The sequence below is a fragment of the Ciona robusta genome, chromosome 4, assembly GCF_009617815.1.
Source record: "Ciona robusta chromosome 4, ASM961781v2".
Classification (NCBI taxonomy): Eukaryota; Metazoa; Chordata; class Ascidiacea; order Phlebobranchia; family Cionidae; genus Ciona; species Ciona robusta.
In genome coordinates, this window is record NC_143238.1 from 6,300,236 (window position 1) to 6,323,327 (window position 23,092).

The window sequence follows — 23,092 nt, forward strand, 5'->3', positions numbered from 1 at the left end:
GAACAAGCCAATGACAGCCAAACTCCATTTGACAAGTGCCAAAGACAAAAATACAAGTTCTCATCTACCTATACACGACTTAGCCATGTAATCCAAGGTAAAACAACTTCTAACCTCTCGGGAATTACTAAGTTGGAGGGACAGTACCAGCGAGTGGATAATAATAATCCCCTTGATTTACAGACGTACCCGCGCGAAAACAACAACAGCAGAAAAAATACGTTATCTTGCTACTGCGTTTGACTGGACGGTGTTGCCATTTGCTTGGAGAAATGTATCGAATTAAGGTGTGTCTGGTTTTGTGCTTTATCTGCTGTATAGTATCAGCACAAGATAACGTAGGTATGTAAGCGGTTTCATACTTTATCATAAAGAGTTCTGGTTACAGTAGTTCATGTTATAACTCATGCAATTGCCTCATTATGCAAAAAAACTGAAATTATAGCAAACTGCAACAGGACGTTTAAGTGTGCTTTGAACAATTAACAACGCTGTTTTAGGGACGTGTGAGGGTACGGTTATATAACTCTGTAAATATTCTCTGTTTACTACCAAATTAAAAGATAAACGAGTATGAAAACATGTATCGTATTACCGCAATGTGCTATATTTAAATAAAATATTGGTTTATTTTAGATTCGTATTGGGGAGAATGGCAAGAATGGTCCGAATGCTCCAACGACTGTGGTGTCGGGGTTCGAGAGAGACTCAGGCCATGCGAGGGCGCTGGAGAGTGCGACTATACCTGCGATGGTTGCGAAGATTTCCAACAAGAGGATTGTTTGAATGAACAGCCTTGTCCAGGTAGTGTGGATGTTAATGTAGAAAACTATAAAGTTGTGTTTGGCGGTTTATAACACAGATCAACTGTTGCGCAATGTGCAAGGGGGCAACTATGGAGCATACTTACGGGTAGATAAACACTAAAGTATATGGGCTATCGGAAAGGATGTCTGCGGTTGGCACGTAATATCCCATATTTTCTAGCTATGTATTTATTAGTTAAAACGCTCTTTTAAAGTGGCGAGGAAAAGTTTATCTAATTTTGTAAATAGTAGAATGACAACATGTAACATGTTACCCTAAATCTACTATATAGCAACAATATGATCGACATTACAGTCTAATTATAGTACAGTAGGGTGGGGGAAGGCGGGACACCTGTAGCACAGATTCTCCTAATATCCTGATCCTGTTTTAAACAAATAATACGGTCTATGGGAGTCGTGAGGATGTAGTTTTTGTTTCTTTGAATTTTCTATATTTATCTACCAAAAGGGACAAAAAATATATTGAAAACATCAACCATCTTATGCCAAGCCTACTATATAGAGTCAATATGAACGAAATTACAATATAGCTATAATACATATAATCCCCTTTAAAGAATGGTCACCATGGGAAACTGTGGACGATTGCAATGCTACTTGTGGTTGGGGGAACCAAACAATGACAAGAACATGCGATGACGTAGGTTGTATTGGGGAAACGAAGAAGATAGAAGCTTGCTGGGTTGAATGCAAGTAAGTGTGAAAAATACCATTATGATAAATGAATGTAAGAATGTAACTTACTTTATCCTCGCGTGGCCGGAAAACGACAGTTGTTATCACACGGAATTAACACCTTTTGCCAACTTACCAGTTACCATGTATGTTACTTTGTGGGTGATTATTATTTTTGAATTTTTTTATGTGTGGCTGATAACTTGGACAACCCATTAGTGACCACTGGGTTGGAGCAACTGTTGTTAAGTGTCTTGCCCAAGGACACATACGCCCACAATGGTAGCAACGTCGAGCCTTGAACCCATTACCTCTGGGTTATAGGCAGGCGCGCTAATAACCACTGATGCCACGGCGGCGGACGTTTATAAGATAGCACAACACTATAGATTTTATATGGGTGAGGTCCATAACGAAAACATAAGATTTTGAGTTTTTCCATTAACCCAACGCCAAGACTGGTTTCATTGGTTGACTGAGATTTTGGGTGTCCTTTAACAACTCTGTTTAAATTAAACTATTCCATAATTTTCGTTACATATGTGTCTCGTAAGCTGGTACGAGGGGTTTGAGATAAGATGCTTCAGAAAGAATGACTGACGTTACTCCAGAAAGCGAGAAAAAATAAGCTTAATCAATTAATTCTTTCGTTCATGTATATACAGATCTTGCGATAATGAGATGTCAGAAACAGATTGCGAAACGTATAAAGTTTGGTGCCAGATTTCCCCAACACTAATGACTCGTTATTGCCCCAAAACTTGCTCGATGTGCGATCGGACATGTTCTTGCCAAACTAGTAAGCCATCCTTACATTTAGCCTATGTTTCTTGCAAAGTTTGTTTTACACTGAACTAGTTAGGACTTTGAAGTATCACGCCAACTGCTTACGCTTTCGAAACGTAGTTCTAGTGCATTAAACTATAAAGTTTAAGTCTAGCCCTGGTTATAACATACCTATATACATCTATGAAATATATCTGTATTTTTACATTATGTATCTATTTATAGGATAGTATGAGCCTGCAGTTAAAACCAAGCTTTAAGTATAATACAACCACAATATGATACTGTTTAATTACATAGAATGGTCAAGTTGGACACCATGCACTTTAACTTGTGGCGGTGGTGTCAAATACAGACAACGGGATTGCTCCAATGTAGAGGATAGATGCGGCCTCTCATCCAACATGGAGGTCCCATGCAACACACAGGAATGTAGAAGTAAATACAAACTTATTACATTTGCATAGATCCTACATTGTTTATACGTCGGGCAGGTTGTATGTATGGTAGGGTGGGGTATGATGTGGACACCTATTTATATTCTCGTCTCATTTAGTAGTAAACAAATAGAATTCAAAGAACTAAAAACCGTATCCCCACGACTCCCATAGACCGTCCAACAAATTGAACATATTATAAGATACACACTTTGGCGAAACGACATCGTCTGACCCTTATTCAAATTGATTCAATGTATATATGTGTAGTTTGTTTAATTCCTTTTATCAACATTAAACTGCATATTAGATTGGAGTTCATGTTCCCGTACATGCGGCTGGGGTACACGGCACAGAAGACGGGTTTGTCCACCGAATAACCCACTTACATGCATCAAGACACAGATGGAATATGAAGACTGCAAGAATATGGACTGCCCACCAAGTAAGGGGGTGTTGGATAGATACAAATAGTTTGTTGTTTTGCAGTTCTTGGCCCGGTTGTCGTTGCACTGTGGCCATATATCCAAATACTATCGGGTTAATGTTGCTACCATTGTGGGCGTGTGTCCTTGATCAGAACATCTAATTATGTCCCCCAACCGGTGGTCAGTATTGGATTATTCTAATAGTCAGCCGCAGACAAGAACAGATAAAGCAATCACCCACAAAGGTTTATGTACGTGGAACACACACGCATGAAACAAAATATAACGTGTTATAATAACGTTCGTTGCACCGCCACGCGAGTATAAAAGGTTACATTCATTCATTCTTGAACTTCGTTATAGTGACCAAGCAATCCACACTGTGTTTTTCCACAGAGAGTTGTCCACGCGGTTCATTCCCAAGGTATGGAACCAACACAAAATGTTGCACACCTGACAATGAAAACTGCGGTAGTTTCTTCGGGAATGACAACGATATAGTGGGAGGGGTGGCAGCGGATAAAAGGTCATGGCCGTGGATGGTAAGTGTAGTCGATGGTTCGAAATCATATTTGCGCTGGTAACGCCTTTGGTGCTTTCAAACATTATATTTTTAGGACAATTATTTTTAATGACAATTTTTTTAGTCGAAATGTTTAATTTATTTGTTTTTTTATGGATTCTTTTAGCTCAAAGTACAAAGTATCATGTCCGTACTTATTTGGCACCGTTACCCAGTAATAAGAGCTCCCGCCTCTAAAGCGGCACAAAAGTACCAAGTTGTTAAATGCACAAAAGTACCAAGTTGACACAGACAAGTTGAACCAAGTATTTTTTAACTGCAGGCTTTATAACTTTAGCAATTTATTCTAGTTAAGATTAAGATTGGGAAACCCGAGAGGTGGATCGTTTGCTTCGTGTGGAGCAAGTTTAATTCACAGTCGTTGGGCGATCACTGCCACTCATTGTATTCTGTAAGTAAACTAACATAACTCGTAATGTTTTGTTTCCTTGGAATTTGTCCTTAATTAGTTGTCAAATTGTCAACCATAAAGAAAAAAAGGTTAACTCGTGAGTGGGCACGAGGAGTATAAAAAAAACATCCGTGTTATACCGACTGCCGTTGCTCCGCCGCGCGAAGTCAAAAAGGTCTTTAAATAAAACTGTTTCGTTGTTACAGAACATTCACCGGTCCACGGCAAATCCTTGCGATTGCTTCGCAGACAAGATACGTGCATAAGGTTTACAAACACGAAGGCTTCTCTAGCTGGTTGGAGAATGATATTTCATTGCTTGAGGTAATACATAACCGTATTATTGCCGTTGGTAAATCGTATGTATTTGGATGCAACAGCCACGTTGTTTAACTGACATTCTTTCACACACCTTGTATCCATAGCGTGTTTTACCAACTGTTGATTTTATTCTCTTCGTCATTTAAAAAATATTTAAATAACAATTGGCTCGTTACCCCATACCCTAGAATCCTCATTCCCAGAATTTTTTTTAGTTTAAGGAACCATTCGAGTTCAACCCGGAGACAAACATTGCTCCGGTCTGTCTTCCCTGGAACGAAGAGACACCGGACGATACGCAGTGTTTCGCTGCAGGGTGGGGAGCAAGTGAGTTAATTGTATGCCAAATATATGTAAAGGGTGGCACGCACAATCATGAGGCGTTCCATAAACAAGTGTTCCAAAATTACTTAAGCAGATGCAGAGCATATAATCTCAGTCAATTTGTTGCATTTGGGTTTAAACGAAGTGACATGCAGCTCATGAAACGACGTTTCGATGGGTTTCCGTCTAAAGTCCAGCCTTAGATTTGCGACTACTTTGCCCTTACGCAGTTGAATTTTAATATGTCAACACAAATTTAGAGAACCGATAGTGAAAACAGAACACTTGTGTTATAACCTTGTCCTTACACCACCACGCAAAGGTAAATTAGCTATACATTTATAACTATTTTACTACAGCTGATCCAGCGGATTTACGTCCGAGCAATACGCTACAGCAAGTGAGACTTCGTAATTTGAACATGGACGTATGCCGCTATGCGTATGACCAAGCACCTGGCGACCCATTCCGTATTCCAAACGCTGATAAACTAAACGAAACTACGATGATATGCGCTGGTCGGTTAAGAGGGGGTGCAGATACTTGTGCGGTAGGTTATATAACTGTGTAGAGTGGTATTGTAGTTATAATTGCCTGGGTAATCCGAGACAGAGAATGTCAGGTTTAAGGGTCGAGGCTGTCACAATTTTGGGTTTGTCTGTTCCTAAACAAAAACTTAGCGGCTTTTATTCTTTTTTATATTTTTTTGATATCATACAAAACAAAAGTAGCACACTCCGACGTTCATTCTGCCACCCGGCAAGAATTTTGATGTAAATACACGTTTTGTTAAATGATATGTGTGCGTTTTGTTGCAGGGCGACAGCGGAGGACCTTTAATGTGTCAAAGGTGTTCAACATGTTCGTGGTACATTGCTGGTATAACTTCCTACGGTACTGCTAACTGTGGGGCTTCTGGTCGGCCTGGTGTATACACTAAAGTCCTGGCATATGAACCATGGATACGAGAGACCACACGAGGAGAAATACAAAGGATTCGAGACTTTAGAGGGAGTTGTTCAATACAAATCACACTGCAGTAAAACTTGAATCTCGTTGTATCGTGTAGTTTTGCAGTTATGGTTTAAATGTGTGCATGTACAGAGAACTGTAAGTGCTCCAGCTGTGTTCCCTTATGGGTTGTTTAAATAGCCAACCATACATATTTTTGATACGAAAACTAAGATATAATATGCACAAGCGGTAATTCGTAAGCGGCCATGAGGAATATGAAACAGAACACGCGTGTTATAACGTCTGCCGTTTTTCAGTCACGCGAGGATAAATAAGTTGCATTCATTTATTTATTCTTTCAAAATTAAACACAGTTTAGCTACAACAGCACGCACGTACTCAGAAGTAACCTGGCACTAGATTTATAAAACAGAACATTATCCATGTTATAACGACTGTGTTTTTCCGCCACGCGACGATAAAACAAATTGTATTAATCGTTGTCGATGAATTGCCGCATCGTGCACTCTCGAGCTTTTTCATGATAGACATAATTGCCTTTTTCCCCTATCGGGATTTTCCCTTGTGTAACGAAATAAACAGACTTCACAGCACATTTGACACAGTGCAGACATGTCGCAATCGGATACGATACCAGTTTATCTTGTGGCGTTTTAACATTCATATTCAATGTAGTAGTTGAAGAAAGTTAAGCTTATATATAAAATATGTCTGTGAGTAAGTTAAGAGTTTACGACCATTGCAACAACACCATGCAAGCACTACACATGTAAGTTGGAGTATTGTTCTAATTTGTTTAAATAAGTAGTATAATAGCTTGGGGTAAGATAAGATAGACTAAGATAGACCATGTTTTTATTCTCTTTTATCGGCTTAAGTAAAGAATATCTACAGAATTTTACTGTACTCTAACTACTCGGTGTTAACTGTTAAAACCTGGCTAAGAAATACAGAATAATATGTGCTAGCGGTATCCCATATTACCCCAAAATTCAAGACGTTTACACAAGGTTTTAACCTGATGCGTAAACAGGTATTCCTTTTTTAGTCATGTAAAAAAATTACAACTTGGAATATTATTCCAGGCAGAGAGGCAATAAGCTTCACTGTGATGTCACAATATTAGTGGAAAGACAAGAATTTCCCGCCCACCGATGTGTCTTATCTGCCAGCAGCGAATATTTTAACAAGATGTTTTCAACAAAGGTATTTTAGCCCTCACTTTTGCTACCAGGCATAATGTAAACTCATCTGGCATGATCTGGTTCCAATTGATCTGTGATTAAACGAGGTACAGCATCTAGTACGCGCGAAGAGGAGTACGATAGGACCAGACCCACCTAGATCAACACTTAATAACTCCTTTATTAGTAACTTGACAGTGACGTAACGATAACGATAGCAGAATTTATGGCTCAAGGCGTCCCGAAACATGGCGCACCCATCTTTTATACAGACGAGAGTTGTGAGAAGAAGGGAACACGTCAGCCTCCAGGCTTACCGCCAGTCACACATAACGCAAATACAGATACAATGTCTGGGTATTGAGCATAGTTCACCATTGGGCATAGTCCACACAGTTTCCGTTGTCAGGCAATATCGGTACGTGGACTCACACAATATCATTAAACCAGTAAACATACCACATCGTTAAACATGGAATTACAACGATAACATTATTATCGCCCGCTTTCACACGTCGATCACTACAATATGAGCAGTAACTGTATTCAATGTTGGGCAAAACATTTAAGGGCAATTGCTCCAACCTAATGGTCACTAATGTCTTGTTAGCAACCATACAAAAATCTAAAAAATACCAAGTGTATATAATCTTTGGATCCGAAATGGAAAAGTCAAATCAAACTGTTTGATAAATTGATATATTCTTTTACTAATCTAAGGGGTTCCCTAAACTGTTAGTCATATAGAAAAAATGAAAGTCAATCACATACCTGTATGAAAAGTATGAAAATAGATGTTCTATTCTGTAAAGTTGAGGTCCTAAAGCGAGGCATGCAATAGAAGTCCTAAACAATAATGTTATTTTTATTCTCAGATGTCCGAGCAGTTTAAGAAAATCATTGAAATAAAAGGAATCAACAAGAGAGCAATGGCACAAGTTCTTGACTTTATTTACACCGATACGATTGAGTTGTCTGTGGAAAATGTACAAGCAGTTTTACACACTGCTTCTCTTATGCAAATACAAGGTGTGAATTTTGTTTAATAAGTTTGGAATTAATGGCATATTAAATTTTAAAACTTTTCAGTACATTTTCATTTATTTAACCTCTAGGGTTTAATGGGTCCCATGGATTACATTGCATAAACTGTTCAATGCATTTTTATGAATGTGGCTGTCATTGCTCTGTCATGCAAGGGTAAACAGTTACATTCCTTTATTCATGTTGTTGGCAGATATAGAAAAAAACTAAAAAAAAAATCCAAGCCATAACCATACAATAATGAAATTGACAAAACTTAAGCTAGAAGCGTAATGAAAATTTCAAATAAAACAGGTATTCATTTTCCACAACCTAATTTGAATAATTTATAATTTATATTGCATAATATAGTTTAAATTTTTTTAAAGTAAATTTAAAAAAAAACAGATACTAATGGATCCTTACAGCCATAATGAAATTTGAAAATAAAACGGGTATTTTATTTTCCTCAGATCTTCTCAATCTTATAATTGGATATTTATTTGATGAAATATCTGGTGAGAACTGCTTACATTTCCACAACCTTGGTCGACTTTATTCGTTGGAAAATCTCATGAAGAAGGCAGAAGAATGTTGCCTGGAAAATTTTGATACCGTTTGTGTGCAAGACAACTTCTGTGAGATAAAACTTGAGGACTTTGAAAAAATTCTGAAATCGGAAGATTTGATTGTGAGTTTAAAAGCAAAGAAATATGTTTTTTTGTCAGTTTTAATACAAACGTAACATTCTATATATATGACGGAACTGTCTTTATTTTAAAACAATTCAGTTTAAATATTAAAACAAACTTAACATGAATCCCAACAGCAATAAGACTAAATAGGAAGAATGAATGTAACTAATTTAGCCCATTTAATGATGCAACGACAGTTGTTATAACACAAGTGTTCTGTTTTATATATCTCATACCGCCTATGAGTTATCACGTATCAAACTTATTTAGTGTTTTTTTTACGATTTAAAAAACATTTTAATGAATGGCTGACAAGTTAGACAACCATATACTTGGTGATAATTATTCTTGGGTTTAATTAAACTTCAGGTGGAATCTGAGACAGTTGTGTTCGAGTCATTAATGCGATGGACAGAGTATGATCTTGACGCACGAACAGATTCCTTCCAAAGAATGTTTCAGCACGTTCGCTTGCAATTACTGGATGCGGAATATATCTTTAAGGAAATTTTGAACCAAGTTAGTTGTTTTCTTGGGTGCAACAGCCACGTTTTATAACCACAGCCCACAGCCTATCTATTCTTTGTGGGGGAGGTCCTGGTCAAGTAATTAAAATTTTTATTTCATACTCTTTACCACACTTTTTATTCATTGCGTGTTTTAACAACTGATGCTTTTCTGTTTATTAATTATTAAAATTTCCCCTCCTTTTGTTCTTTGTCCTAACCTTCTTGAAATGTTTGTTTCATAGGAACTTGTGAGAGTTTCTTCAGTATGCAGAGATGCAATAGATTCTGCTTTATATTTCCATGTTGATCCATCTCCTTTCATTGCTCAGAAATACAGAGGAACTTTACCAAGTATGTAGAAATGTCTTCGCCTATTTTTCAACTGACGGCAACTGTGATTAGGATGTTAGGTTTCATCATAGTAACCAAAAGTTACCATGTTCGAACACTAGTCTGTCTGAACAGAAAAAAGACTAAAAACTTGTAAACGAGCCTGAAGTTTATAAACAAAATATAAGTTTAACTAAGTTATAATCTTTTATTAAAGTCTTTCCTCTTCATCTTTGTAGCTGGAAACATTGTTTTTGTCCCGTCCAGTACTGAGTTGATGGGCAAAGTGGAAATGGCTGATGATGAATGTAAATGGTCTTCAATGAAGGTTAGTGTATATTAGTATGTGGGAAGCATATGTTCATCATATTATGAAAGTGTACTTGGAAGCACTTTACCTCTGTTGCTGTTTGGCAAAATGGCACACTGGGCATATTGTTCCTAAAAGCTCTGTTGCTAAACTGATAATAAAATACAGAAAGGATCTTTGGATCAGGTGCTACAAAATGTAACAGACCAAAATCAATTAAGTCAAACCGAATGATTCGACTTGATTTTTTCCGCTACATTTTTGTAGCACCAGGATCCTAAATTTTTTATATACCTTACATAAGTAACACACTTAAATTTAAATTGCAGTTGTTTTAACAGTTATTAGGCAGGGGTGGTACAGATGTGGTGGTGGGTGTACAGGACGGGCACTTGTGTAGTTTTGGTGGCTTTGATCGTCCAAACCTAAACAGCAACAACTGCTCTTACCCAACTACTTCAGGAAAACACTTCGACGGTCGTAGCTGGAAAGACATGGCGCCAGCACAATGTTATCTTGCAGGATCTGCTGCCACTTTTATTGAAGGTGATTTGTGGATTGTACAACTAATTTAATGGATACAGATTTTAAGCACTTAGTAGAAACATTTGTATACCATGTGTTTCATATCACCAACATATGTAGTAACTCATAAAGTGGCACATATATGGAACAAAACACCTGTGTTATAACAGTTGTCTTTACCCACCATGTGAGGATAAATAAGTAACATGGTTATTGTATTTAGATAAAAATGGTGTTAGGTCTAAATAGTTTGTTTTTTAATTAGAGACGTGGATGAATGGATTAACGAGTTCCTGGATTTAGTTGCTAGGTCAAAAGTTTAAAACCAACTAAAAGTTTTTAATTCCCAGGAGACTTATTTGTGTTTGGCGGTGTACGTTACAAACAACACGGCAACAGAGTTTTCTTTGCCAACTACATATCTATGTTCACACCTTCACTCAATACATGGACCTATGCCAACGTTGCCATTATATTTCGCACCAATGCTGTGGCTGTGTCTTATAAAGGTAAGAATATTCTGTTACTTTTGCTACCAGGCATATGGTGACTAATATTTTAGCGGCTTATCTGGTATAAAAATTTAGTGTATTTTCAGTTTTTGCATTTAATGAAAATTTCACTTTTTTTGGATAGAATAAAAGAAATAAAAACAAGTTTTGGTAAAGGTATTTAAGTGGAGGAAACAATTAATTTGTAAAATTGGTGCGTGGCTGTTTGCTTTAAATATCCTGCCATTGATAATTGACCAAATTCAACAGAGGGTTCCAGCCGTTACACTTGAAATGCCAAAGCACAGATGTGTGTATCCTGTATACAACTATGATCACTCAGTCATAAAGACAGACTCCCATGAGAGTTAAAGCAGTCTCTACTTAACATTATAGCAACCAAATATGCTTTCATGTGACTGAATGTGTGTGAATCGGTCTAACTGATAAATTAAACCCAAGGGTTTTGGCATTCAGTAAATAAGTGAGTGCTTTCATTATCTCAACCATGTTCTACTCTAACACATTGTATGTGTATTATAAAGTCCTTTTTAAAGTATTACATGTCATAAGTCTACAAAACAGTAACCAAAGTACAAATTTAACCAGTAAAAGACACAAAGTTTCGTAAGTGGGAACTCGTAAGAGAACACTTGTGTTATAACGACTCTAGTTGCTTCCAACCCGAGGATAAATAAATTACATTCATTTATTGAAAAAATAAAGGATAAAATGAAAAGCTTTTATTGAAGACCCTAATTTTCATGCTATTAATGCTTAATTTATACATTTGTGTCTCAGTATAAACCGACAGTTTTTATAATGCAGACACTGCTTACATATTGGGTGGTTTTAAACAAGTAGAAGGAACGACATTAAACCAAAGCAAAGGTATGTCTTGAAATATACATTATGTTGCTGAATATGCATTTAGTGTAGTAGGTTTTCCAGTTACTGTATATTTTGTATTGGGCGTTTTTACACCATTTTTTAATAGAGATTAGTAGAGACAGTTCTTTAAAAAGTGGTGGCATTGCTAGTATATATGTGTACACAATTAATTATAGAAGCAATATAGGAGTCAACATTGATGTTTTTAGGTAAATTGTAACCTATATATATATCTATTTGTATGAATACTCAATAATAAGTTTTACCTGATTTATTTATGGTGGATAGCCCATTAGACTTAATTGAAAATTTGGCATCTTTTTCTACTGGTACTTCTTTTTGTTGTAGCCTGCTCTGATGTTGAAATATACAAGAAAACCAGGAAAGTTATGCATCTTGGCAATCATATGGTGCAATCAAGGGCTTCATTTGGGGCTGCTGTATGGGATGATAAAATATTTGTTTGTGGTAAGATATCTTTCATATGGTGCTATGAAAGATTTGAATTATTTAATACATCCAGTTTATGAGAATATAGTATAATCCACTAAAATAGGTTAAAAATACTGTGGTCATTTTTATTTTAAACATAAACAGATCGCAGACAAAAACAATGGTTCAATAAAATTCTTGTAATGACCAGAAATACAACTTTTTCATTTGTTTTTCTTGCTGAGCAGTTGGTAATCTGGCCTAAATATCTAGGGTCCTCGACAAAGACCTCACCCATATAAAATATAATTTGTTACAGCCAATGTTTTTGTATAGGCGGAATTGGGGACGATAAGACTGAACTGAACTCATGTGAATGTATGAAGATAGAAAGTGGAGTGTGGACATTGTTCACAAGTAAAGTGCCTCGCCAGTTTGGTAGAGCATCAATTTGTTGTGTTGGGGATCACATTGTAATTTATTGCAGGTATAAAATATGTGATAAATTGCAGGTGTGGTACATATATTTTAATAACCGTGACAGTTCATTTCTGTAACAAAATTGTAAAGGGGCTTTGATAGGGATTTGGGCTCTACTAATGCACACAAAATCTGGTTTGCAAAATGACATGACCAGTGACCACAAATTATGTTTTGTTTTGAGCAGGTTTTTGTCAAAACGTTGAACAAAAATGATTTCTGCATGCTGTAGTGTGGTATATACCCAAAACATAGAGCATATTTTTCTCAGTAAAGGCAATATTCCATTGCATTAATAGACTAATAGTCACTTAATAAGTATTTGCTTAATTTATTTTTATAAGTTGAAATCTATATTGTTTTCAGTTCAAGCCCTGGTCAGTTGACAATATATGATGCTTTGAATGATAGATGGATGACCATACGAGAGGTTGGAAAAAAGTTGTTCCATGGAATAGGGCATATTATGTTGGTGCCAAGTTAAATGCATATTTATTTATTTACAAAAATATGATTATTTATTATGACATGAAAGTATCGTTGTTAAAGAAGGTTTGAGTTTTTGTGACAAGTGAAATTATGTTTTTGGGCAATGGTGCCTTTAAATTTATTTTTAATCTGCCAAATAAAATATATTTATTCTGAAGAGTAGTGGTTACTTACTTGAAATTCAGTGGTTTTTAAAGATGCTTGTGTGGATGTAGGCTATGTCACTTGTTATAGCTATGCAGAAAAACGTCTTAGGTCATTTTTGCGCAGGGAAATATAAATTATCTTGCTAAGAATTTCTATAGTCTTTTAGTATTGCATAGTGGGATTCCCCTGCCTAAAAATTACCAAGGTGATCCTAGAATACAGATATTCTAGCGGCCATTTTCGATACCTTCTACTGGTGCCACTAACCTAAAATTTGGACACTGTACTAACTAGACCCCAGCGGTACCGATTCTGAAATCAAAAATTTAAAGTTCGAAAAAATATTAATTATGAATATTAAAATTCGCCATAAAAACATATTTATAAATTTTTCGCACGCACCAGCTTTGAATATGTTGTAGCGCTACTTAATACCTACAAAATGAAACATTTTTTTCTTCAAAAAAATGGGGGCTTGGGTATGAAATATTAAAAAGTATGACCATAACTTGAACCATATAAATATTAAATTTTCAATTTTTTTTGCAAAAATATAACTTACGCATACATCTATGTTGGTCACTAACATACCATTCCCATTAAAAAAATAATTAATTTTAATTTTTTTTAATTATGAATATTAATATTCGTCATAAAAACATATTTATAGAATTTTCGCACGCACCAGCTTGGAATATGTTATAGCGCTACGTAATAGCTACAAAATGAAACATTAATTTTTTCAAAAAAATGGGGGCTTGGGTTCAGAATACAGACAAGTATGAGTCAAATATCTCAAATCATATGAATATTAAATTTTCTAAAAATATTCACGAAAATATAACTCACGCATACATCTGTGTAGGTCACTAACATATTTTTCCCATTAAAAAAATAATTAATTTTAATTTTTTTTAAATTATGAATATTAATATTCGTCATAAAAACATATTTATAGAATTTTCGCACGCACCATCTTGGAATATGTTATAGCGCTACGTATTAGCTACAAAATAAAACATTTTTTTCTTCAAGAAAATGGGGGCTTGGGTTCAGAATACAAACAAGTATGGTCATAACTCAAATCATATAAATATTAAATTTTCGATTTTTTTTGCGAAAATATAACTTACGCATACATCAATGTTGGTCACTAACATACCATTCCCATTAAAAAAATAATTAATTGTAATTTTTTTTTAATTATGAATATTAATATTCGTCATAAAAACATATTTATAGAATTTTCGCACGCACCAGCTTTAAATATGTTATAGCGCTACGTATTAGCTACAAAATGAAACATTAATTTCTTCAAAAAAATGGGGGCTTGGGTTCAGAATACAAACAAGTATGGTCATAACTCAAATCATATAAATATCAAATTTTCGATTTTTTTGCGAAAATATAACTTACGCACATATCTATGTAGGTCACTAACATATCATTCCCATTAAAAAAATAATTAATTTTATTTATTTTTTAATTATGAATATTAATATTCGTCATAAAAACATATTTATAAAATTTTCGCACAAACCAGCTTCGAATAGGTTATAGCGCTACGTATTAGCTACAAAATGAAACTTTCATTTCTTCAAAAAAATGCGGGCTTGGGTTCAGAATACAGACAAGTATGAGTCATAACTATAATTCCTTGTTCATATATTTTATTTGCACGAACGCAAAATTATACATATAATAAAAAATAATATAATAAACAGTAAATACGTACATTCAAATGTGATGCTTTGCATTTAAATAAAGTCTTCGACTGCCGCACCATTTACTTTATCCTATCCGTACGTAAGTATAGAAACATCGAGAATTTAATTTATTTGTTTCAATTAATACAAAAGGTTTTTTGTTCTTGAAGCCTCTAAGATTTGGGTTTATCTTTTAATACGATGCAGAATTAATAGAAGTACGATGCAGAATTAATAGAAGAGTAAAATGTGAGGAATAGTGACCAAAGATTTAGTGATCTCCTCGTTGTGTGTTCGTTGATCATCGTCGGATACCTGAAGAATATAACTGAAAACACATAGTTAGGCAGTAAACAAATTATTCAGAACAATTGATACAAAACCATTTAACGCCGATACGTTTAGCCTCACTAGGTATTTCCTCAGCGACGCAGTCAAAATGGAGCCAAGTCTTGCACTTAGAACAACAACAACAACAACATGTTATTGCAAAACAAATGTTTAGTTACAAAAACAACTTTTGTTTTTTAAGTTTGAATAAAAAAAAGTCAATAAACGGTAAAGTGACATAAGTTATACAAATATTCTTCACAATATTTGACACCCATCCCCGCACCAAGTTAAGGAAATTAATGTTTTACTTTTTAGTTATTTAGTGGAACTATTAGATTTCCGATTTTAATTTGAAACAAGATGGTATTACTATGCTTTTATGACGTATGTTAATAGCCATATTGAAAAATCTTTGGGTGTTTTGGTGAATAAAACTTGTATAAAAAGAACCGTGGTGCAGTACATAAACTTTTCCGCATTTATTTATTTTTGTGAATGACATGTACGTCGATTTATGCGCGTATAATTTTAGCGTTCGTGCAAATAAAATATATGAACAAGGAATTATAGTTATGACTCATACTTGTCTGTATTCTGAACCCAAGCCCGCATTTTTTTGAAGAAATGAAAGTTTCATTTTGTAGCTAATACGTAGCGCTATAACATATTCGAAGCTGGTTCGTGCGAAAATTCTATAAATATGTTTTTATGACGAATATTAATATTCATAATTAAAAAAAAATTAAAATTAATTATTTTTTTAATGGGAAAAATATGTTAGTGACCTACACAGATGTATGCGTGAGTTATATTTTCGCGAATATTTTTAGAAAATTTAATATTCATATGATTTGAGATATTTGACTCATACTTGTCTGTATTCTGAACGCAAGCCCCCATTTTTTTGAAAAAATTAATGTTTCATTTTGTAGCTATTACGTAGCGCTATAACATATTCCAAGCTGGTGCGTGCGAAAATTCTATAAATATGTTTTTATGACGAATATTAATATTCATAATTAAAAAAAAAATAAAATTAATTATTTTTTTAATGGGAAAAATATGTTAGTGACCTACACAGATGTATGCGTGAGTTATATTTTCGCGAATATTTTTAGAAAATTTAATATTCATATGATTTGAGATATTTGACTCATACTTGTCTGTATTCTGAACCCAAGCCCCCATTTTTTTGAAAAAATTAATGTTTCATTTTGTAGGTATTAAGTAGCGCTATAACATATTCCAAGCTGGTGCGTGCGAAAATTCTATAAATATGTTTTTATGACGAATATTAATATTCATAATTAAAAAAAAATTAAAATTAATTATTTTTTTAATGGGAATGGTATGTTAGTGACCAACATAGATGTATGCGTAAGTTATATTTTTGCAAAAAAAATTGAAAATTTAATATTTATATGGTTCAAGTTATGATCCTACTTTTTAATATTTCATACCCAAGCCCCCATTTTTTTGAAGAAAAAAATGTTTTATTTTGTAGCTATTAAGTAGCGCTACAACACATTCAAAGCTGGTGCGTGCGAAAAATTTATAAATATGTTTTTATGACGAATATTAATATTCATAATTAAAAAAAAAATAAAATTAATTATTTTTTTAATGGGAAAAATATGTTAGTGACCTACACAGATGTATGCGTGAGTTATATTTTCGCGAATATTTTTAGAAAATTTAATATTCATATGATTTGAGATATTTGACTCATACTTGTCTGTATTCTGAACCCAAGCCCCCATTTTTTTGAAAAAATTAATGTTTCATTTTGTAGCTATTACGTAGCGCTATAACATATTCCAAGCTGGTGCGTGCGAAAATTCTATAAATATGTTTTTATGACGAATATTAATATTCATAATTAAAAAAAAATTAAAATTAATTATTTTTTTAATGGGAATGGTATGTTAGTGACCAACATAGATGTATGCGTAAGTTATATTTTTGCAAAAAAAATTGAAAATTTAATATTTATATGGTTCAAGTTATGATCCTACTTTTTAATATTTCATACCCAAGCCCCCATTTTTTTGAAGAAAAAAATGTTTTATTTTGTAGCTATTAAGTAGCGCTACAACACATTCAAAGCTGGTGCGTGCGAAAAATTTATAAATATGTTTTTATGACGAATATTAATATTTATAATTAATATTTTTTCGAATTTTAAATTTTTGATTTCAGAATCGGTACCGCTGGGGTCTAGTTAGTACAGTGTCCAAATTTTAGGTTTGTGGCACCAGTAGAAGGTATCGAAAATGGCCGCTAGAATATCTGTATTCTAGGATCACCTTGGTCTAAAAATTCAATTCGTTTACTGAATGAGTTAGCAAGTAGTTTACCAGCGCAGTTCAGTTTAAAAATTCGTCGCCATATATAAATATTAAGACTTTGTTATTCATTGCACTACTCTTTGATTGCAATAATCTGAATATAAAATAATATGGAGGGAAAAGACGAAGCTAAAAGATGGAATTGCTCGCAGCAAAAATTTGCAAGTCAAATGCCGAGAGGGACGAGGCTTGATGCTTCAGGTAATGTTTAACGTTGATTCCATTCTACAGTTACCGTGATTACCCAACTTCAACCTTATCATATAATTTTATATGTGTGTAAAAAGCAAATTTGGCAGTAGTAGAAAATCCGAACTGATTGATAGGGGTTAGTAGTTGGAGGTTAGTGGTTATACAACTTGATAGTTAGGGGTTAGTGGTTAGCTTAAGAAATACTGTAAAGAATAATTCTCACTACCACCACAAATTTTAGGTAAAACCGCATATAACCCCCCCCCCAAAAAAAATACTGAATGTAAGTAGTTTGTAGCAAATTGGGTATTTTACTAAAGATGTTTTAAATAACCTAAAAGGTGATAACTAATTAGCATGTGCAAAATAGGAAGCAAACTAGAGGTCAAAGGCGCAAGGAATTACACTTCACAATCGTTGTGCATTGAACAAAATGAAATGTTTGAAGACATTGTGTTACGGGGTATGCGTGCTGATGGTCTTTCCACAAAACTTGGTGTAAAAAACAATAAAGAAAGTATTTCCAAGGTACGGTACTTACTACTTACTATTTTTAAAAAATCCAAAAAATAAAAAGTAACATACAAGGTAATTCGGAAGCTGGCACGAAGTGTATGACATAATATACCCAAATTTAATTTAATCATGAATGAATATCGAAAAGTGTTTTTTTTAGTTGCCCACCTATGTTGCTGTTAAGAGTTAATACGCTGCTACCATCGTGGGCGTATGTGTCTTTGGGCAAGACACTTAACGGCAATTGCTCCAACCCAGTGGTCACTAATGGGTTGTCCAAATTATCAGCCATACATAAAAAAATAAAAAATTCCCCCATAAATAATCACCCACAAAGTAACATACATTGTAACTTGTAAGCTGGCACGAGGTGTTAAACCCGTGTGATAACGACTGTCGTTTTCTGGCAACGCGAGGATAAAGTAAGTTACATTCCTTCATACTGTGAGATGGGTGCAAATCAACTTGTACATTGACCACTCCAACAAAATATTTCAATTTATTTTAGCTTGTAGGAGGTTTATTTGGCAAGGACCATAGATATGACGTTGTCATGTCTCATTACAACACTAAACGGCAACGAAATAATTGCGCCAAGACCATCTTTGCTACTATGACTGGAGAAGAGTTAAAGGTAAAGTTTACAAATTAAATGAAATCATATTTAATTATGCACAGTAGTGCATGTTGGTTCGTAGCTTAGGTTCTATTCTATATGGTTAAGACTAGGCACATCAAGGGCCTGGCATTTAGACCAGAGTTGGCCAGTTACCACAGAAAACTTAGATATCAGCGAGGTCTTATAATTGGGCACAGGGGATCTGGAATATATAAGTCACAAGTTGCCAAATCACCCCATCTGTATAAAGACTACAAGTCCTATGCTGACACCATAGGACTTTTACACTAAAGTTGCCCCGTTGACCCAATACCATGTTAACACTTAGCCCCAGATATACTTATGTGTTTAAAATTTGAATTAACCAGATGATACGAGCAGAAATGTTCCCCACCACAATTGATTTACAAATCCGCAACAATCTTCAACAATTCTTTGAAACCCAACGACATAAACTGAAAGATGCAATTGAAGTTTTGTGTAAGGTAAGACCATTAGTGATATATTAAACTTATAATAGCCTAATAATACATACTGCCTTATGCTAATAATTATTCCTAAGCCAAATCCAAATAATAATTTTAGTTTCAATTTAAATTTGCTACGCATTAGAATGTATGATAACTAGACAGTAATAATTAACTTTTTTGCACTTAATTAACTTTTTTGCACCGGTAAGGGTCGTAAAAGGTATTAAGGGTCGTAAGGGTCGTAAAAGGGTTAGAGATGATAAACTGTCCCATATAAGCTTTAACTAAACACTCTGTTTCAATCAAAAGAGAAGGTTTTGTATTTATATACTTTTAAAATGTTTAGAAAAAACAATTTAAAGTTCTGTTTTGGGAAACCGGTTTTAAATGTTGTTATGTTTGACACTTTTAAAATGGTATGCATAGATGTTCAAAAATGTTTAGAAACCCGTATTTTAAACACCTTATTCTTCTTAACAGATGCAAGAGACCTTCAAGGAGCTTGCACCAGTAGCTGAACTACTTTCAACTCACAACTTTCAAACTCGTGGATTCTTTGTGGATGTTTTGGTCAGCATGTGTAACTTTATCATAGTAAGTTTAACCATAAGCATGATAATATGAATACCAGCGCAACTACTTTAGTTTAATATGCAATTCATACTTTTTTATGGCTTGTTTTTTTATGGATGACAATTTAGAAAACCCATCAGGGACCACTGGATTGAAACAGTTGCTGTTAACTGTTTCGCCCAAGAACACAGGGCCCCACAATGTTAGCAGCGACGGATGATTTAGAATTTTTGTATTTTATATTTTATACAAAAATTTTTGAATCAGATGAAAATGTTCGGCCACTCACAACATGTATAGTAGGGTCGGGAAGATAGGACACCTTTTTGTTCTATTTATCGTCTGATTTTGATAGTAAACAAGGAATATTCAAAGACTTATAAAACTGTATCCTTATAACTCCCATAGACCATTATTAATTGTTTAAAACACGATCAGGATATTTGGATAATATGTGCTTGCATCTGTTAAGAAGAATAAAGTGTTTAAAATACGGGTTTCTAAGTTCTTCTCCCACCCTACCATATTTTAATTATTCCCCCCCCCCCACTCCACCAGCAAGTACTTGAAGCTGTCAATGATTTTGGAATCCCAACCGACACAAGCCAACCTGAACCTCAGTATAATGCTGGCAAGGATGCCAATGTAAGAATTGCTTATTTGAATATTATTATTGAATTTTTAGTGACTTCTACAGTTTATCCTGCCTTTTTCATCTTTTCTCTAATGTTTTTGCTTGTGTTACATTCTCTTATAAGGTATTGCCATATAGCAGACGAAATGTCGGAAGTACACTAGGTTTTTTTCATACCAGATGAGCCGCTAAAAGGTTATCTACATTGTGCCCCATAGCAGAAGTAGCAGGCAAACTTGCTTGTATAGTATTGAGTGCAGTTTCTAAAATACCTTGCACATCCAGGACACCACTGTGGCAGAGATTTTACTCTCTGTTGGTTCGAACCCAAACTACCTCAACACTCCAACTCAGGCCCCTAACTCTAACCCAGTCACCAATGATACAACAACCAAACCAACCACAGTTATTATTAAGTCAAGTGATGTAAATGGAAATAACAAATCTAACACTGCTGATGGAACACAGGTGAACTTTTTCTCCACTTGTGTCTTGTTTTATACATGTGATGTGGGTATTATGTAAAGTATTGAACTACTAGGAACTGTAAAAATTTTAATGTTGGCTCATTACATATTATATATAAATATATTCATTTTGAATGAATGAATGAATGTAACTTACTTTATCCTCGCGTGGCCGGAAAACGACAGTCGTTATAACACGGGTTTAACACCTCGTGCCAGCTTACGAGTTACCATGTATGTTACTTTGTGGGTAATTATTTTTGGGGGATTTTTTTTATATATTGCTGTTAATTTGGACAACCCATTAGTGACCACTGGGTTGGAGCAATTGCCGTTAAATGTCTTGCCCAAGGACACATACGCCCACAATGGTAGCAGCGACGAGCCTTGAACCCATTACCTGTGCGCTACAGGCAGGCGCGCTAACCACTACGCCACGGCGCCGGTATATAATTTTAATTTTCTGATAAACGTAGAATGGAAGAGTTAACAAAGCGAAAAGTAGTAACAGTAAAACAACAGTTGTTACAACACTCTAAAAATGAAACAGAAATAACGTTTTGGATAAAAGTCGTGACCGTTTTGGTTTTACTTTATTTATCCTGGGCTAGATCTAGGCATGCTTACCACTTTACCACAACGCCTGTGATAGTTACTTACATGCATGCCTTCTTGCATAGATGGAAGATACATGTAAGGAATGGACAACTGTTGAAATGGTTGAGGGAGATGGACAAACAAGATATTTGTTGGTGAAAACACCAAAGGGTGAAGACGGAGGCATTGATGCAGAGAAACTAATACAAGTTAGTAATATAGTCATTTCTGGTATATAAAACATTAGTTTGATAATTTTATTCCAACCTTTAATCCTATAAAACCCAACCTTTAATCCTATATATTTCACGAACCCCCCTAATGGCTAATACTCTGTACACTTTACAGTTGCTTCATAATAACGAAGGTGTGGTTTTGGACAGCAATAATGTACAGACAACACAGTTCTTGAATAATGTTGAAAAATCTGACTATCTTGTACAAGGCGGTCAAACTAACACACCAGCCACACAGAGTACAGTTGATACAAACCAGCAAAATCCATCCACTGACTTAGTGGAGAACCAGCAGGAATTGAATAAAGCAGACAATGAAGGTGAGGTTTTTCTATAGTAACATGATGCTTGGGCTAGGACCAATCCTGGCACGTTCTCCTTTAGTGACGATGCAAGTAATGCACCATGTTACTCTCAAATTGCTCCAACCCAGTGGCCACTAATGGGTTGTCCAAATTATTAGCTGCACATAAAAAATCCCTGTAATGTAATCACCCACAAAGTAACATACTTAGTAACTCGTAAGCTGGCAGCAGGTTTATGAAACAGAACACGTGGCATGTTATAACAGCTGTCGTTTTCCGACCATGCCAAGATAAAGTAAGTTACATACATTCATTTTCAAAAGTTGGTGTAACATGTCGTCCCAGACACCCCTGTTATTACGCCTATAGCTTAATTATAATATCTACATTTGCAGAAAATTCTCCAAACGTAGATGATGATGACCCTTTGTCAAGAAAGAGAGTGAAACTGAAATGATGACGCAAGTTACAATGACGATCACCATATTACATACAGGGTTAAGAAACTTTGATGTTGTTGACATCTTTGAGACTTGGTGAGAAAAAGGCTTCAATTTCTTAATAAAGTTTTTACGAAAAAGAAACTCTTAATGCTTTATAATAACTTGTTCCTTAGTAAAATAGTGGGCGTGTATGAATAAGACACCGGTGTTATAGTGATTGTCGTTGCCGAGGTTAACACGTGTTCGATCAATGTTATTCACACAGCTGCGATGTGTTTCGGGAAAGAGATTGTATCCGGGCATGAAACAAGATACCCGTTATAATGACTGCCGTTACCTCGCTACGCGTGTATGGATAAATGACATAATAACTTTATACCTGTACAGGGGAATCTAT

At 34.9% G+C, this 23,092-nt stretch overlaps 3 protein-coding genes and 1 long non-coding RNA gene across 4 annotated transcripts; 3 read left to right on the plus strand and 1 right to left on the minus strand.

The window, feature by feature from the left end:
- The first annotated feature begins 182 nt into the window (after window positions 1-182).
- LOC149737119 (phenoloxidase-activating factor 3-like) lies at window positions 183-6,345 on the plus strand. Its single transcript, XM_089876318.1, has 12 exons — window positions 183-342; window positions 637-804; window positions 1,388-1,523; window positions 2,171-2,304; window positions 2,592-2,729; window positions 3,039-3,173; window positions 3,553-3,698; window positions 4,030-4,130; window positions 4,337-4,454; window positions 4,667-4,778; window positions 5,135-5,325; window positions 5,594-6,345. Exons 1-12 carry the CDS (start codon window positions 273-275, stop codon window positions 5,816-5,818), a joined length of 1,674 nt encoding a protein of 557 aa, XP_089732444.1. The 5' UTR covers window positions 183-272; the 3' UTR covers window positions 5,819-6,345.
- Window positions 6,346-6,378: 33 nt separating this feature from the next.
- Window positions 6,379-13,266, plus strand: LOC149737120 (kelch-like protein 12). Its single transcript, XM_089876314.1, has 13 exons — window positions 6,379-6,519; window positions 6,836-6,956; window positions 7,810-7,963; window positions 8,431-8,648; window positions 9,022-9,171; window positions 9,404-9,512; window positions 9,731-9,819; window positions 10,143-10,347; window positions 10,677-10,835; window positions 11,646-11,708; window positions 12,057-12,176; window positions 12,477-12,627; window positions 12,987-13,266. Exons 1-13 carry the CDS (start codon window positions 6,458-6,460, stop codon window positions 13,102-13,104), a joined length of 1,719 nt encoding a protein of 572 aa, XP_089732440.1. The 5' UTR covers window positions 6,379-6,457; the 3' UTR covers window positions 13,105-13,266.
- LOC149737121 (uncharacterized) lies at window positions 7,098-13,425 on the minus strand. Its single transcript, XR_016384886.1, has 4 exons — window positions 13,284-13,425; window positions 11,975-12,146; window positions 8,491-8,627; window positions 7,098-7,780 (listed from the first exon to the last, which is right to left on the minus strand). It is a non-coding gene; the product is annotated as an uncharacterized LOC149737121 (long non-coding RNA).
- A 4,143-nt stretch (window positions 13,426-17,568) lies between these two features.
- On the plus strand, window positions 17,569-22,836 carry LOC149737122 (uncharacterized). Its single transcript, XM_089876320.1, has 10 exons — window positions 17,569-17,844; window positions 18,206-18,363; window positions 18,860-18,985; window positions 19,339-19,455; window positions 19,921-20,034; window positions 20,572-20,658; window positions 20,933-21,115; window positions 21,795-21,920; window positions 22,060-22,267; window positions 22,648-22,836. The coding sequence occupies exons 1-10, from the start codon at window positions 17,754-17,756 to the stop codon at window positions 22,707-22,709; spliced, it is 1,272 nt and encodes a 423-aa protein (XP_089732446.1). The 5' UTR covers window positions 17,569-17,753; the 3' UTR covers window positions 22,710-22,836.
- Window positions 22,837-23,092: the final 256 nt, after the last annotated feature.